At 41.4% G+C, this 15,251-nt stretch overlaps 1 protein-coding gene across 1 annotated transcript in view; it reads left to right on the top strand.

Annotated features, from left to right (window-relative positions):
- Positions 1 to 15,251, top strand: part of PITPNC1 (phosphatidylinositol transfer protein cytoplasmic 1) — a 176,097-nt gene that overhangs the window by 97,785 nt on the left and 63,061 nt on the right. The window contains exons 3-4 of the mRNA XM_054048012.1: positions 1,544 to 1,632; positions 2,107 to 2,114. Of these exons, the coding sequence (XP_053903987.1) occupies positions 1,544 to 1,632; positions 2,107 to 2,114 (97 nt within the window). The remainder of the gene's footprint in view (positions 1 to 1,543; positions 1,633 to 2,106; positions 2,115 to 15,251) is intronic.

Below are 15,251 nucleotides of genomic sequence, written 5' to 3' on the forward strand. Positions count from 1 at the left end.
CTAATCATGGTGGTTATCTTACCAGGTGAGTATTCAAAAGCAATTACTTAGTTGTAAGCTTTTTGGGGCAGTGACTGTCTTTTTGTTTTGTGTTTGTATAGCACCTAGTGAGCTCTTAAGCGTTGCAATAATACAGATAATAGTGACTGAATGCTGCACTGGCTTTTGCCTGGTACAACCCCATAGATCATCACTCCAACTGGGTTGTCACTGTGTCAGCTATTTTTGCATGGTTGCAGGGATTTTTTCTTAACCACAAAAAAATGACCCCCCCCCCCTTATCTAAGGGTTTTCTTAGTCTACTAGCATTGTAGCCAGTGTATTGGTAAATTGCCTGGCAGACTGGACCCTGGGCTAGAACTCAAAGGTCCTCCATTCTAACTCTGGCTCTTTATCATTCTGGATCAGTTTCCCCATTTGCAAAATGGACATAATACACCTCTACCTCGATATAACGCTGTCCTTGGGAGCCAAAAAATCTTACCACATTATAGGTGAAACCGCATTATATTGAACTTGCTTTGATCCAGCGGAGTGCGCAGTCCTGCCCCCCCCCCCCCCCCCCCCGAGCACTGCTTTACTGCGTTATATCCAAATTTGTGTTATATCGGGTCGTGTTATATCGAGGTAGCGGTACATACGCCCAACTTCACAAAGGTGTTAGTGAGGGATAGTTAATTTGAATATAAAACTCTTTATAATTGCTACATAGTATTATTAGCACACAGAAAATCCTGTCTCATAGGATTTGGGGTTAATGGAATACAAGAGTTTATGCATCAGTAGAGAATATGGAGGAAGAAACTCCTTAGGCAGAAGTAACAAAATCAGAATGACTAGGCCAGTTTACTATACTTGCTCACTACTCTTGATAAAGGCTGTCTCCTTACGCTAAGAATACTATAGTGTAAAGTACTCACTGCATCTCATTACCTGTGCTGATTCCTCACATGACCAAGGCTGTGAATTCACAAACCCATACTTTGAATCTTCTCCTTAGCTAGAGAAGTGTAAAAGGAAGTTATTCTCTCCAAAAGAATGAATAAATGTGTGGCAGTGCAATGGCCAATGGTCAGGAGTTGGCTAAAGTGAGATTTCAATGCAGATTTAAAGGGACACATAACTTACAGACATTACTATGTGAGGACTTAGGGCTTGGCTACGCTACCGTGTGGGGTTGATCTAAGATACCCAACTTCAGCTACGTGAATAGCGTAGCTGAAGTCGACATACTTAGAGCTACTTACCGTTGTGTCTTCACTGCAGTAAGTCGACAGCTGACACTCTCCTATCGACTCGGCTTGTGCTCCTTGTTCTGGTGGAGTACCAGAGTCGACAGGAGAGCGTTCAGCGGTCGATTTATCGCATCTATCAACCCCCACTGGATCAATCGCTGCCTGCCAATCTGGCGGGTAGCATAAACGAGCCCTTAGTGTTAGTAGGTCCTGCTTAGTACTTGTCAAATTGTGAGCATGATTAGAAAGTGTCTTACAGTTCTCGCAAGTCAATAAATATTCTAATTTAGGATTTCCTTTCTTTGCAGCAAACTACCTAGCTGGGCCAGAGCAGTTGTTCCCAAAATATTTTACATTACAGAGAAGGCTTGGAATTATTACCCATATACAATCACAGGTAAGTACTCAAAGCAAACTGAAAACATTGGAAGTTTATTATGGATAGTCTTGCCTGTCCTTAAAGGCTGCATGCCACATACCTAGAGGCAGATGTTAAAATATTTGAACAATTCCTGTTTAACCACCGTGTATTTTTATTTCTCATCAGTTAGTATTACCAAGAAATATGGGTAATATGCAGAAACTATAGATGGGTAAAAACAAACATTATCTTATGCTACCTTCTCCCCTTTTAAATTTCTGCATTAGATCTTTAGATACTGAATATTAAATATGATGCTGACTTGTATTCCATGCTGTCCCATAGACTCCAGTGGGATTGCACAGTGAAGTCTAAGTCAGTACTTTATTCAGTCCAATGATTTTGATTATTAATATACCTTTGCATTTAGTGAAAATAATTTGCATCATTATTTTATTCTACTTTTTTTTCTCTCTTGCCTTCTCTTACCAATGGACAAACTGGGACCAGAATACACAGTAAGTTTTCCATACTCTTTATTTCTTTAATTCTGAAAATAAGATCACTTTGTAAAATCCAGAGGTAAAATCCAAAGCTGGCTCCTTTACTGCCACACCAATGCTGAGCAGGTTTGATACTGGAACTTTATTTTATGTAATTGTTCAAGAACATTGAGGCTAATTTAAAGTGGTTTATGGAGCTCTTATAAACTATTTAACTTATTTTGATAACTTGGTAATGACTGGAGCTATCACAGAAAAGAAGTTTCTATAAAAAGGCAGAGTTTTGAAAGTCCTGGTTCTTACTTGGAGACAAGAGACAGATTTTATTTTATTTTTTAACACTTATAAAGTGCTTGTCTCTGGGTATAGGATCTGGGAAACTGTACCATCTGTAGTCAAAATTAAACAAAAACTGGGCCCAATGCCCAGAAACACCAACCATTCCCTCAAACAGAGCTGGGCAAAAGAATAGGCACATAAAGAGAGACCAAAATGGTTACTGAGGTACTAGCCTGCATAGAAAAACCTTTAGTTGAGTCTTGGAGAGAGAAATATGGGCAGATGTCCTCAAGGAGGAAATTCCAGACATAGGGTCCTGTAACTGAGAAGATCCTGCCCTGAGTTAGATTGACCCTCAGAGCAAAGATCAAGGATAACCCATCTGTCACAGTCACTTTAAGAGGGAGTGGGGTCCAGTGCACCTGGACTTACTAACTGGTGCCCAACAGGGCTTAAGGGAAAGCACCTGGGCCTTATAAAGTGGGAAACAGCTGCAGGTTGTAAGACGATGCCTGCAGACAGTGCAGGGAGTAGGATGGTTCCTGCAGGGCCCTGAGTCAGTGAGGAGGCCTGTGGGAAGGTGGGTGGGAAGACAGATCCTCAGGGAGCAGGAGTTTTGCCCAGCTTGGGCTGGGGCAAAAGAAAGGAACTTTAAAAGAGAGGATGGACCCTCAGGGAAGAGTGGCAGGGTCCAGCTGAAACTGGGGTGAAGAGTGTAGGTCTGAGTCTATTTTGAAAGATTGTGTACAGGACTTAATATATTGGACCCCAGAAGGGAGAATATTTTGAATATCTGGCCTGTGTGGACTCTTTAAGGAAGTCTGAGTTAAGGGGAAACTGAGGCAGGCCTCAGCAGAGCCACCATACTAGCCATCAGCAGGCACTACGGGGCAAGCATGCCCTTTTACACCATTCCTTCTATATTGACAGTCCAGCATTTAAAATACTTACGCAACATTTTTCAAATGAGCAAGAGATTAATGTGATGAAAGTGGAAAAGAAGAAATCCAGGGACAGCTGGGAGGAGAGCTGAGAACATGCAGGAGGTAGGTAGGGTAGACAGAGGAAAGTGTTAGTTAAAACTTAAGTGCAAAACTCTACTCACCAGGTTGCCTGGCAGATTTTTTATGTATGTTCTGCATTTGTATCATGCACAATATTCCTATGGGCATAAGTCGTAGTCCACACTTGGAATGAGGGCAGAATCAACAATAGTGATCTGAAGACAGATAGTTCATTGCTGTATATTGTCACAGGTCCAGTAACTTCAATGGGCATATGACAATTTACATCAGCTGAGGATCATCTCCTGGCACTGCGGATTTGGAAGCGGAACTTTTCCCTAAATTGTGTAAGGAAGTTGACATACATCATGAAATGTGGCATTGGCATTCATTACCTACGCTTTGTTTTACACTCTGAAAACTTTTCATTAACTGTTCACCTGTTAAAAGTAGATAATTTTAATAGTGGAGAAAACTACCAAGAGAACAGCTAATGGGGATGTGCTAAATGTGAGCTTTTGGATCAGTCTTTGTTGTAGAGAAAAAGAATTCCTTTTCCATGCAATTGACTAACGAAGATGTTATGGAGCCAACTGGAGAAAACAGCTGCAATAAATCACCAAGACCTGTGTACACACAAGTGACTACCTCTGGGGAATGATAACCCAAAGCAAAGATACTAGTGGGTGGGAAACAGTTGGGAATGTTGAAAGCGCCTAGGGAGTGATAGCAGACTGCAAATTATATATTAATTTGAAATGCAATGCTATAAGGCACCCCAAAAAAGTAACACAGAATATAAAAGCTAGGTGTTATTATTAGTCAGACAGCAAATCTGAATCAGAAACGTTATGGTCTGTCCCTCTTTGCACAACTCTGGTAAGAACCACAGGTAGGACGTGGATTTCAGTTCTGTAAACTTCCACACAAGAGATACTCACCAGCTGGAGACTTCAAAGAAGAGCAATAAAAAGTGATCAAGGGGCTGGAGAGATTGACTTATGAAGAAAGATTAAAAGGGATTGTAAATGTCAAATTTGGTTAAATAATAACTAAGAGTGGATACAACTGTCTGTGGGGAGGAGGGAGTAACTGTTGTGGGTGATGCCAGGAGACACAGCTTGGAATATTGGGACAAAATTAAGCAAAGAACATTTCAGGCACATATCAACAAAACTTCTTAATGGAACTACTACAAAATGTCTTCCAAGAAAAGTGAAGAAAGCCCCTTGTAGAAGCTTAGGTGCATTAAAACAGGAATGGAAAACACAGAAAGTATTATGAGGTTATGTTGAACAATAGTTACCCATCGCCTACATTATTGTGTCCAATTTAGGTGGTCCACTTAAAGGTATTTGCCCAAATTTTCATAATTAGGTGTCAAGAGTTAGGCACTAAAGATATTTTTAGACACCTAGATGAAAAGTGACTGAGCACCCACAACACTCAAGTTTGAGAATTTTGTAAGGCAAAAATATTAAATACTAAAAACTGTCCCAAGCTACAGGAGTAATTGTGTAAGCTTAATAAGTCTTTTTCTGCCAGAGTAAAAAATGCAGAGATCCAGAGGAGATTTTTCTTTTCTGGATTTGTCCAGCTGGATCAAAAAGAATTAATGGAAAAGCAACCTCTCTCTCTCTCTCTCTCTCTGAGAAACCAAGTGAAAATGGCTTCTAGAACAGGGCTGCTGTACCTGTTAGCCAATAAGGAGCACAGAACAAATACTCATGTGACCTGTTCAAAGTGAAAGCTGAGATTGTGGAGAACAAGACAGAAGCTTCAAAATAAACAAATAATCAACCTGGTCATCAATTCATCAATACTGTCTGACTCAGTCCTGGTCCAAACAGATCGGTCTCGTGTTCACAATACACTGAAAATCAGTCTCAAAACGTTTGCAGATACCCACACAGAGGGAAGGGGGGAAAATAACAAAAAGCTAATGTAAGCAGAATTCAAGCAAACGTTTTGCTGGTTCACATGTGCAATCCAATCATACACTAAGGCTTGGTCTACACTACCCCCCTAATTCGAACTAAGGTACGCAACTTCAGCTACGTGAATAACGTAGCTGAAGTCGAAGTACCTTAGTTCGAACTTACCTTGGTCCACACTCGGCAGGCAGGCTCCCCCGTCGACTCCGCGGTACTCCTCTCGCCGAGCTGGAGTACCGCAGTCGACGGCAAGCACTTCCGGGTTCGACTTATCGCGTCCAGACTAGACGCGATAAGTCGAACCCAGAACTTCGATTTCCAGCCGTCGAACTAGCTGGTAAGTGTAGCCAAGGCCTAAGGCTAATTTCAAATACTTCTTCAGTCAATTTTCACAGTACAAGCAATATTTAAGTACTGGGTCTGCAATTGTAAAACCATCTGGAAAACTTTTTGACCACATCATGATCAAATTGGACCACTGATAAATTTGTTGACCATAGTTATAAGTATGGAAGCTAAGATAATATGGGTCATTAAATAGCATGCTTAAGTGGCATAAGTTGATCAACCTGCAGAGATCAGAAAAGAATTGTCCTCCACCTGCCACTGACTTCAATGAGAATAGAATCTAAGTGCAGAAGTGTTTATGAAAAACAGTTATTGAAGAGAAAACATAATAATAATACTGTACTGATGATCTATCACATTGACACTATTTTTCCTATAGCAAGTATCAGGGGGTAGCCACCAGACTCCTTGTTGTTTTCCTATAGCAAGTGATTCATGGAGAATATAATACTTCAGTTGACAAGTATCAGGGCACCAGAGTGATAGTTGTTAAATGTCCCATTATTGACCTACTACTTTTGACTAGTTTTGAGAACAGACCAGTTATGAGCATCACTTAATCAGCTGCTAATTAATCTATAAAATAAGTTATCAAGAAGTACAGTGATTACTTTGATAAAACAGACAGTAGAGTTAAGCAAGGGAGCAGAATTTTGTTTCAGATAAAATTTCAAAGAATTTGGGGGGAGGGGTATCTCTTGTTTTTTCCCTTATCTAAATGCCACTGCTTGAGTTTTGGATGCATCCTATTGATATGCTTTTAATGAACATGCTAATAGGCTCTATTAGTCATGCAAGCAGCAGCAGCTATCAATTGCAGCACTGGGGCCTAATACAAGTTAATGAGCAAACACTTTATTTCAGAATTCTTAAATACTTATCCCAACTGGCAACTGCCAGGCTGCCTCTGAATTTATTATGTGAAAATTCAGCTGTGCTTGGCTAGTTAGTCCCCTAATGATCTAAGAGCTGAGCTTGCCCAACTAAAACTCACTGTGAAGTGAATGGCAATTGTAGTTGCACGTGAGTTACAGGTACAAGACCCAGGTTAGCTAGTAACAATTCCAAAATCTTTGGGGAACTCAACATTCTCCTGAATTCTAAAGCTGTTTTCCATCTTTAAGAGCTTAATCCTATTGAATCTTCCCCTTATAGGTTATATCAGGATGCCTATGAGAATTCCTTTATTCTCCTACTTGGTTATTACGAATCAATCAACATCAAATATTCCCCAATTTAGGAAACACTGCTGCTTTCATTATCAACGCTGCCTCTTCTCACTTCTGGCCCTCTTTTTTTCTCAGCAAGCTACTGTTCCAGCATGTCAGAGAACAAGAAGAGCCTGAATCAATGATTGAACAGCGTCATCAATGTCAGGTTCAGAGTGGTTAGAGGCAGCTTATTCCTTCACTCTTTCATCCCCTAGAGTCTGCAGCTGTGATGTAAACAGCTGTTTTCCTACTGAACTTGGCTGTTTGTGCTGAGCTTCTCTTTGTAGTTTCCTTGCTCCTTTTCTTCATGTCTCTGCTACTCTCTCCTCCCTACAGCACTGTTCCCATCTTTGCCACTCTCCCGCCCCTTATCTTGTCTTCTGTACTCTACTCCTCCTCTCTTTCTCTTTCTCTCCTTTGTCTCATCCTCCCAGCTGTGCCCTACTCTTCATATCATTGCCTTTCTCTGTTTGACTTCTCGGACTTTTAGACGTGCATCAGGGCTGACCATGAAGTTTCCCTCTCTTCCAAGTTTGGGCGATCTAACAGGGAGAGCTGTTTGATGACTGGAGGTTATATGGATCGTCCTCCCAACTGCAGGAAGGAAGAAGAACCTGGCATCGATCCCAATGCAGATTTCACCAAAAGTTCCGCACATAGCTTTTCTAGGGTTGAGAAATAGCAGGAAAGTCACAGCATTTATGACATTACCAAGTCATCCATTTTCCAGTCATCATGATCATAACTTCTTATAAAATCACATACTTGTCATCCTGATTGACACCAGCTTGTGCCGTAAGCAGTTGGTAATGAATGGCACTACTGTGTGTTCACACTCCTGTGCTGTGCACAGTAGCCTGAGGTAATATGGGGGCTATTTATGAAAAAAGACTCTGAAAATTCCACATGAGACTATATCTAGATGCTGTACGACGCAGAAGGAAACCATGTCATGTGTACAACTTCCACCTGAGTTTGGATTTGCAAAACATTGCCGTCACTGAGCCAGCGACGCCTGTTGACTTCCATGAGGCCCAGAATGAAGAGAGCCAGCTGCTTTAAGGAACAGACATAAGTGGTTTCTTGATCTACCAGGCTCAGCAACTGCCACCCAGTGTTTGCACAGCAAGATTTTTTTTCCAAAGTTAAACTTCCTCTTGCTTCATTTTTGGATGAGTTGGGCTAAGTTTTATATATTGTTAAGATAAAATCTTGACAATTTTTTTTTTAAAAAGCTACACCGTTATGTTTTGTATTTGGTATCAAAATTGTGCTAGGTGCTTAACAGATATTCAGGAAGATAACAAGGAATGCCCCAATCCTGCAGTGTGATCTGCATGGGCAGACTGCTATGGCCACACAAAGCCTATTGAAATAAATAGTGCTCTATATAAACTAAGCAATCCACCTGCATGGACCACAGTGCAGGATCAGGGCCCAAATAGTGTGTTGTCCTTATGCTTAAAAAATCTGTAATTGATTAGTATTCTGCTAACAGGGCAAGATACATTTAATTTACAGAGACTAGCTTTTGCTGAGCACAAACTGTACACCAGTGAAAATGAGAGGTTTAAAATGGTTTTAAAATCAGATCATTATTGGCTGTTTACAGACTAAAAATCCCCTTCTGACCCTAGTTCTTTTAGGGTCCAAGCCTACAATGGTCTCATTGACGTCAGTGGTGGAGGATCAGGCCCAGAATGCAATAACTTCTCTGCTCTTTTTAGAATTTAGTACACCAATAAAATAGTTGATTTCTTACATATTACAGCCCATTTAAAGCCACAGCCAGCAAAAATATAAAACACTGTCAATAATACAGCACCCCCTGGTGCAGAGTGTAGAATGCTGAGTGCACTGAATATAAAGCAGTGAGTTCCAGCCAAAGGCGAAGAAATAAAAAGGAGCATGTAAGAGACTAGGAAAAACTGGTACATATTTTTTGTCTACTATTACATCTGCCTTTTAACAACCAAAAATGTAGGAATATGCAATGGAAATTGTGTTTGCATATGCAAGGAGAATTTGTGTCCCACACTCATTAGCTTCCAACATCCAGTAGCTTTTTTAATCTTTTTAATTAAATCTATTTTCCACCCACCTAGACATTCTGGAGTAAAAATAATGCAGTGTGATGCATGGGGATTTTAGCCCTTCAATTTTACTGTGTGTGGGAACTTTCCTCTCTGAATTAAACATAGCTCTAACCCAGGGAGTTTGGGGCAAAGTGACTGAGTTCGTTGATAGGCAGAGTTTCTCCGTCTCTAATGCAGTGTCTATAATGTCTGTGGTGGTGGTGTTTGAAACCTGATCGTGTCTCTAGCATTAGTAGCAGTTTCAGGATTTTGGATGCACAGGCATACAGAAAGTACCGTATTATGACAATAAAGAGTGGGAATCCTCTGCATGACATTTGCTTGTTGGTAGAAGGCCACAGCTACAGCACCCCAGCAACATAGAAATGATAAGGGGGAAACAGCAACTTATGCAGGGGACTTCTTTCTGTACCAGGGTGAAATGCTGGCTCCACTCAAATTGATGGCAAAATTCCCACTGACTTCTGTGCCGCCAGGATTTCACCCTGTGCCTCAAGGGCCTGAGCTTCAGGCTGGTTCTGAACATATCAGGGTGGGCTGGAGAAGGGGACTGACTGTCTTTATTGAAAAAAAACTATTTTTATCTGGGATGCTGTAACTATCTTTATTTGAAAAATAGATTTTAACCTCAAGTCGGGCAGGAACAGGCCCTGGTTCGGAAACCTCTCCTACCCACTGGGCTTATTTTTTATTTCTTTTCCCTTGAGATGATCACTTGAGATGAGTTTCACTGTTCATAAATTATTAGTACAACATTTCCAAAGATCTCCGTCTCTCTCATATTAAAAGTGATTTCAGAGAACGTGAGGGTTGCCAGGAAGCTGGATGAGCTTTCCATTCATTTTAAACTTAATTAAAGTTAACGCAACTTCTAACATGTATTGGCGTGAAGTGGTGAATCCTGCAAATTGAAGAGTCAGAAAGATCTACATATCTGGGCCAAATTCTTGTCTCCTTTACATTGGTGTCAATACAGTGAAACTGTTGAAGTCAGAGGAGTTACTCCAGAATGACACTGGTATAAGTGAGAGCAAAATTAGGCCCATGTCTGACCAAATATACCTCCACATTCCTGCACACTGACTTTTTCACTCACTTTGGAAGACATCATCTCCCATTAGGATCTGAACCGTTATCTTAAACTTGTGAAAATGAGTAAGAACAGCCTATATTTAGACAGTGCTTTTTTATCCTGAAAGACCCCAGAGCACCTTACAAACGAATGGGCCCAGTTCTGCTCTTGTGTAAATCAAGACTTGCTTCAATGAAGTCACCCCCGTGTAAATCCCTATGTCAGTGAGATCAGAATCAAGCCTTCCCTCTATGGGAATCCCTCCGTGGGGTGCAGCCATTCTGCACTGAAAACAAGAAGCAGGGTTTTAGACAATGAAGTGGAGAGTAAATTTTCCAGATGAAGCTACAGGCGTTTTTAGGCAGGTGAAAGGTGATTACCCCAGGCTAGTCCAGCTCTTCACACAAAGATCAAGGGACTATAATGAAGTGGCAAAAAGAGCAAAGCCTGGGTGGTTTGTGATGTAATGCAGAGTCTGCAATATGAGCACAGCCTTGTGCAGTTTTTCTTCATCATTGTTCTTAAAAATCAGTTACACTGCAGCACAGATTTACAAACCTGTGGCTAAATCATCCTTTTTTGGGGGGCTCTTCCCATACAGAGGCAAGAAACTTCCTCATAAAAGCACTAAAATATGTGCTATAGGGAACAATCCTTCATTGGCCAGAGATGGACAGTTAACCCAATAGGCCTTTCCCATGTTTTACTTCTATAATCAAGGCTAGTTTAGGGCATGGGCTTGTGTCAGGGCTTCAGCCTTTGGTGTCATGTGACTACACCAGACTCTGAGCTTTTGTAATGGAGTAGGAAGATGCTGAGGGGATATTATGTACAGCTCTATTATGCTCCCCTTCTTCTTGCACCTCAGCTTAACTCTCTGCTGAAGCACAGGCCAGATTTCTGTCTTTTCAGGACTTTTCTGAAAGCATTATGCAGAGTTAAACCTCAGGGCTATTGCATGCAAAACCCTGGTAAATAGGTGTTAATGGTTCCCAGTATGAGACCGTACCATACAGTTTCTCAGTAAATAACCATTTAATGCACCCACAAAATATTACAAATCATCCTGTACATTGCAAGTAGTATTTGGAATACTTATGAATACCGTAAACACAAGCTCTGTTGGTTTTCTTCATACAGATTTCCCCCTTTGCTGCTGTTACGTATATTTTTAACATAACATTTACACTTCTATGCCTTGGTACATACATATAAACACATTCTCCAATTTCTCAGTCTCAACAATGTGTATTGACTCATCAGAGCTCATAAACAAAGGCAGTTCCTTTCGAAATACTTCAGAACTGAGTCAGCAAACAGTCTGGGGCCTCCACAGTTGACTGGACCTCAATTGCTTGTGAAACAGAAATCTGTAGCCTGTATCTGAAGTGGTACACGTATTGGGATCAGCATATAAAATGTCCATTCCCTGGATTTCTAGAAGGCACTAGCTTTTCCTCGTGAGCCCAGTTAAATCAGGTCCGAGTGTACAAACCCTCTCTGACTGAGCTCTGCCCAGTTCTCTCTTCAGCTGAGATAGACTCCTAATTTCAAGCCATTAACTGATGGCTAAATGTAAGTCCTGTAACCTCCTGGCTCTCCCTCTAGATCCATGATACACACAGCAGTGGACCAAACATTATCCTAATGGAGAGCTTCTCTAATAAGGAAAGCTGGAATAGAACTTACCTATATCCAAAATGGTACAGGTATTGGGATGCAACTCTCACAGTAGACACATCTGCATGCATCAGCCACTGAGTCCACAGGACTGTCTACAACTCCTATATTTATTACCTTCCTTACCTACTGTGCTCTGATTGGCTGAGCTTTCAGAGGATGAATGGCTGTGGCCTGCCAAGTGGCTAGCCTACAATGAAAACCTTCATAAACAGCATCCAGTAACTGCCATGCCCTACTTTTGGATGTTCTGGTCCCTTCTAGCTGAGTTGCTCTGCGCAGTCTTCTACACATTTGCAGAGATACAAAGTATTCATATCTCCTCCCCATTGCTTCTCTGCCTTTCTTTGGACTTCAGAGCAAATGCTGCAGTATAAAGCATGGTGGGTTACATTTCTATTTTTAAAAAAAGGTTTCTAGCCCTCATGGCAGTGAAGAAAAGCTTGAAAATGTGACCTGGATGCATAGGGTTTCCATCTGATCATTCCTTCAGAGGACAGGTTTTATCTCTGAGGGAAAAATGTTCAAATTCTGCAAGAACCCCCATAGGCTGAATGGAGGCCCTGTGCAGCTCTCTCAGACCCCCCTGGTTCCCATAGTGGCATAGTCAGCTGAGAGAAGCAATGGGTCCATAAAGTAAGACACGTTCAGATGGACCTTTTGGGTTTGGTTCAGGTTTGCTCCAGTAAGCCTAGCTGCACCCTAAGGGCTGTTGTGTGGCTTTTAGTCACTTGCTTTGGAAGTAGTGCAGCTTTGTGCCTCATGGTGTTCCAAAGCCTCAAGGGGGAGCATGCCTGCTGTTACACCTGTTCAGGGCATGTAGCACACACTTCCCTTGGTGGCTGGCCAGCTCCACTGGCTGGTACAAGAGAGGGGGATTGGGTCTGTGGCCTTGATTCCGCCCTGCCCTTCCCCCCTCCAGTGTCCTTAGTGCTACTGGCAGGAAACACTCCTTAAACTCCCCATCCGCGCACCCTCCCCCCCGCCACACACACACACACACACACACATTCTTATTTATTTCTGTCTGGGAGATAAGTTGTTCAGGGTATCAGCATCTTAACAGAGCAGAGATGAAGGTGGAAGGTGTTCATGGCTGCCATCAACTGGTTCTTTGATCTATCAATGTAAATTTTTAATTGTGAGAGTAGTTAATTATTGGAACAATTCACCAAGGGTTTGTGGTGCATTTTCCATCACTTACAGTTTTTAAATCAAGATTGGATGTTTTTCTAAAAGATCTGTCCTAGGAATTATTTTGGGGAAGTTCTATGGCCCGTGTTTATACAGGAGGTCAGACTAGATGATCACAATCTGGCTTTAGAATCTGTGAATCCATAGACAGCTACAGAGATGGTTGAAGCTGCTGGGTCTGTTAACCTGATGCCAGGGGCTCTGTGTGTCCCCATTTCCCCCTTCTGGTTTTCTGATGTTCACCAAAATCAAGTGGGCTGTAGTCCACGAAAGCTTATGCTCTAATAAATTTGTTAGTCTCTAAGGTGCCACAAGTACTCCTGTTCTTCTTTTCACCAAAATCAAGAGTTCTGTCCATTGATGCCTAGAACATTCCCTGAAATTTTGGAATTGATCAGCTGTGGGGTTCGAAAGTTATTGCATTACAGAAAGAGAAAAGTCATCAAGTTGAGCATAAGACATCGCTTCGCTTGGCCAAACACCTTGTCCATAAGGCCAAGTCCTAGGATATGACTCTTCAATGGGAGTCAAAGGCACTTTGCTCCTTGCAGGATCTGACTTCATTGATAAGAAAACATCTATGTGACCATATAAGACAGCACAAAGCCTGAAAAGTGAGAGATGGCCAGACTGAGCATTGACATGAAATGACTACTGACCCTTAGCTTTTGTGCTAAGATTTAAGGGAATATGCCTCAACCACTCTAGCGAAGAGCAGGATTAACTCTGACAATCCAAAAATAGTTTCCAAGGCGTCAGGATTAATGTTCATGAGGAGTATAGAGAGGTACAGTGCACTGATGAAGCCTCCAGCAGCTCATTGGATTTTCTGCAGAAGGTCCCCCAACGGGTAATGAAACTGGCTAAAATACTGTTCCCCTTCGTTGGTAGAGCAGCTTCCTGAATAGGTTACAAAGGGCAAAGGAACCCTTTTCTCTGGCCTGCTGCCCAACAGTTTTATTGCAAACCATTGTAATCCCTTCATCCACCTCAGATGTACAGTAATCGCTATGAAAGGATTATTTTTACAGCCCTATCCATAGATTGACGGTAAAATGCCATATGTGTTTGACTCTGTCCCTTTAAGGCTTTGGCACTGGTTTTGGCTTGCTTACATTTTATCCTGTTCCTGTAAGTGTTTCTTATTGCTATGGCAACACTAATCAATCATCATGCTAAAAATAGCCCTTTCATTTTCAAGAGAGTGTCTGTAGTGAATTGAAAATCCAACTGTGGTATGTATTTTCCATATACTGCTTTCACTTCCCTCTTCTTTCATCTGGGAATACTCATGCTTAAATCTGGTAATTACTCTTACAGATAGATGCATTTGTTTCACTATTTGCTCTCTTCTGCTGTGAAATCTCCCCACGGCCTCAGAAAGCAAAATCTTAATGTATTTCAACTTTTTGTGCATTGCATTCTCCCTACACATCTGATTGTAGGTATCACGGGTTTGCAGGATGCTTGAGATATTCAAAGTGAGTTTATAATGCAATTTCCATGGATTTGATAGCCATGATATAGAAGTCAGCTATCAAGAGAGTTGTATAGAAAGGAAATTTAGGACTAAGGGTCATAAAAGACCAGGGGAATCCTGCAAATGTAGGCACGTTCTGCAGAATTTAAGATGTAATGAAAAAATTAAGTAAAAATATGATAGCCTGGAATTGCTACTTGTTTTTTCTCTGAGAGGCACTTTGCAAACCTTAGAGATGTTGAAATGGAAAATTGGAAATGGAATTGCCCCATACGTTCCAGTGCATGCCCTGTGTATCAATCAGCTGCCAGGTTTGTGCTGGAATACATCCCCGAGGGAGGTAGGGCAGGAAGGAGTAGTGCCTTGAAGAGTAACACACTAAAAAAATCATTGCCTAGCTTTCCCTGTTGTGTCTGATTTTAGTTCTTGCCTAATTCTTGTTCTTTAAGGGGAAAAAAATTATTTGTGCGTGATGAATAAGAAAGCCTTTTGAGTGCTGCATAAACAGTTCCCTGGTTCTGCCAGAGCTCTGTGCCAGTTACTCAGAGAGCATCTGATGAATCACAAAATACATTCTGTGACTTGTACAAAAATTTGGACCTTGCCTAAGTGTTGCTGAAAGCCGATGCTACTACAACAGCAGGTGCCAATAAATTAAATGATTTTAAGAGTTATATTTGCAATCCAGTAACTGTAGGTGGATTTTAGTATTTTGGGGGGCTTTTTTCAGTTCCCATTGCCATTTTTAGTTTCAGCAAGATTTGTTACAGCCCCAGCAACTGTACTACACATGCATTTAGATTGGAACCTGGTGGCTGGGCAGGACATATGGTTTCCTAGTTTCTTTCCCATTA

This window comes from Malaclemys terrapin, chromosome 13 (genome assembly GCF_027887155.1).
Source record: "Malaclemys terrapin pileata isolate rMalTer1 chromosome 13, rMalTer1.hap1, whole genome shotgun sequence".
NCBI classification, from domain to species: domain Eukaryota; kingdom Metazoa; phylum Chordata; order Testudines; family Emydidae; genus Malaclemys; species Malaclemys terrapin.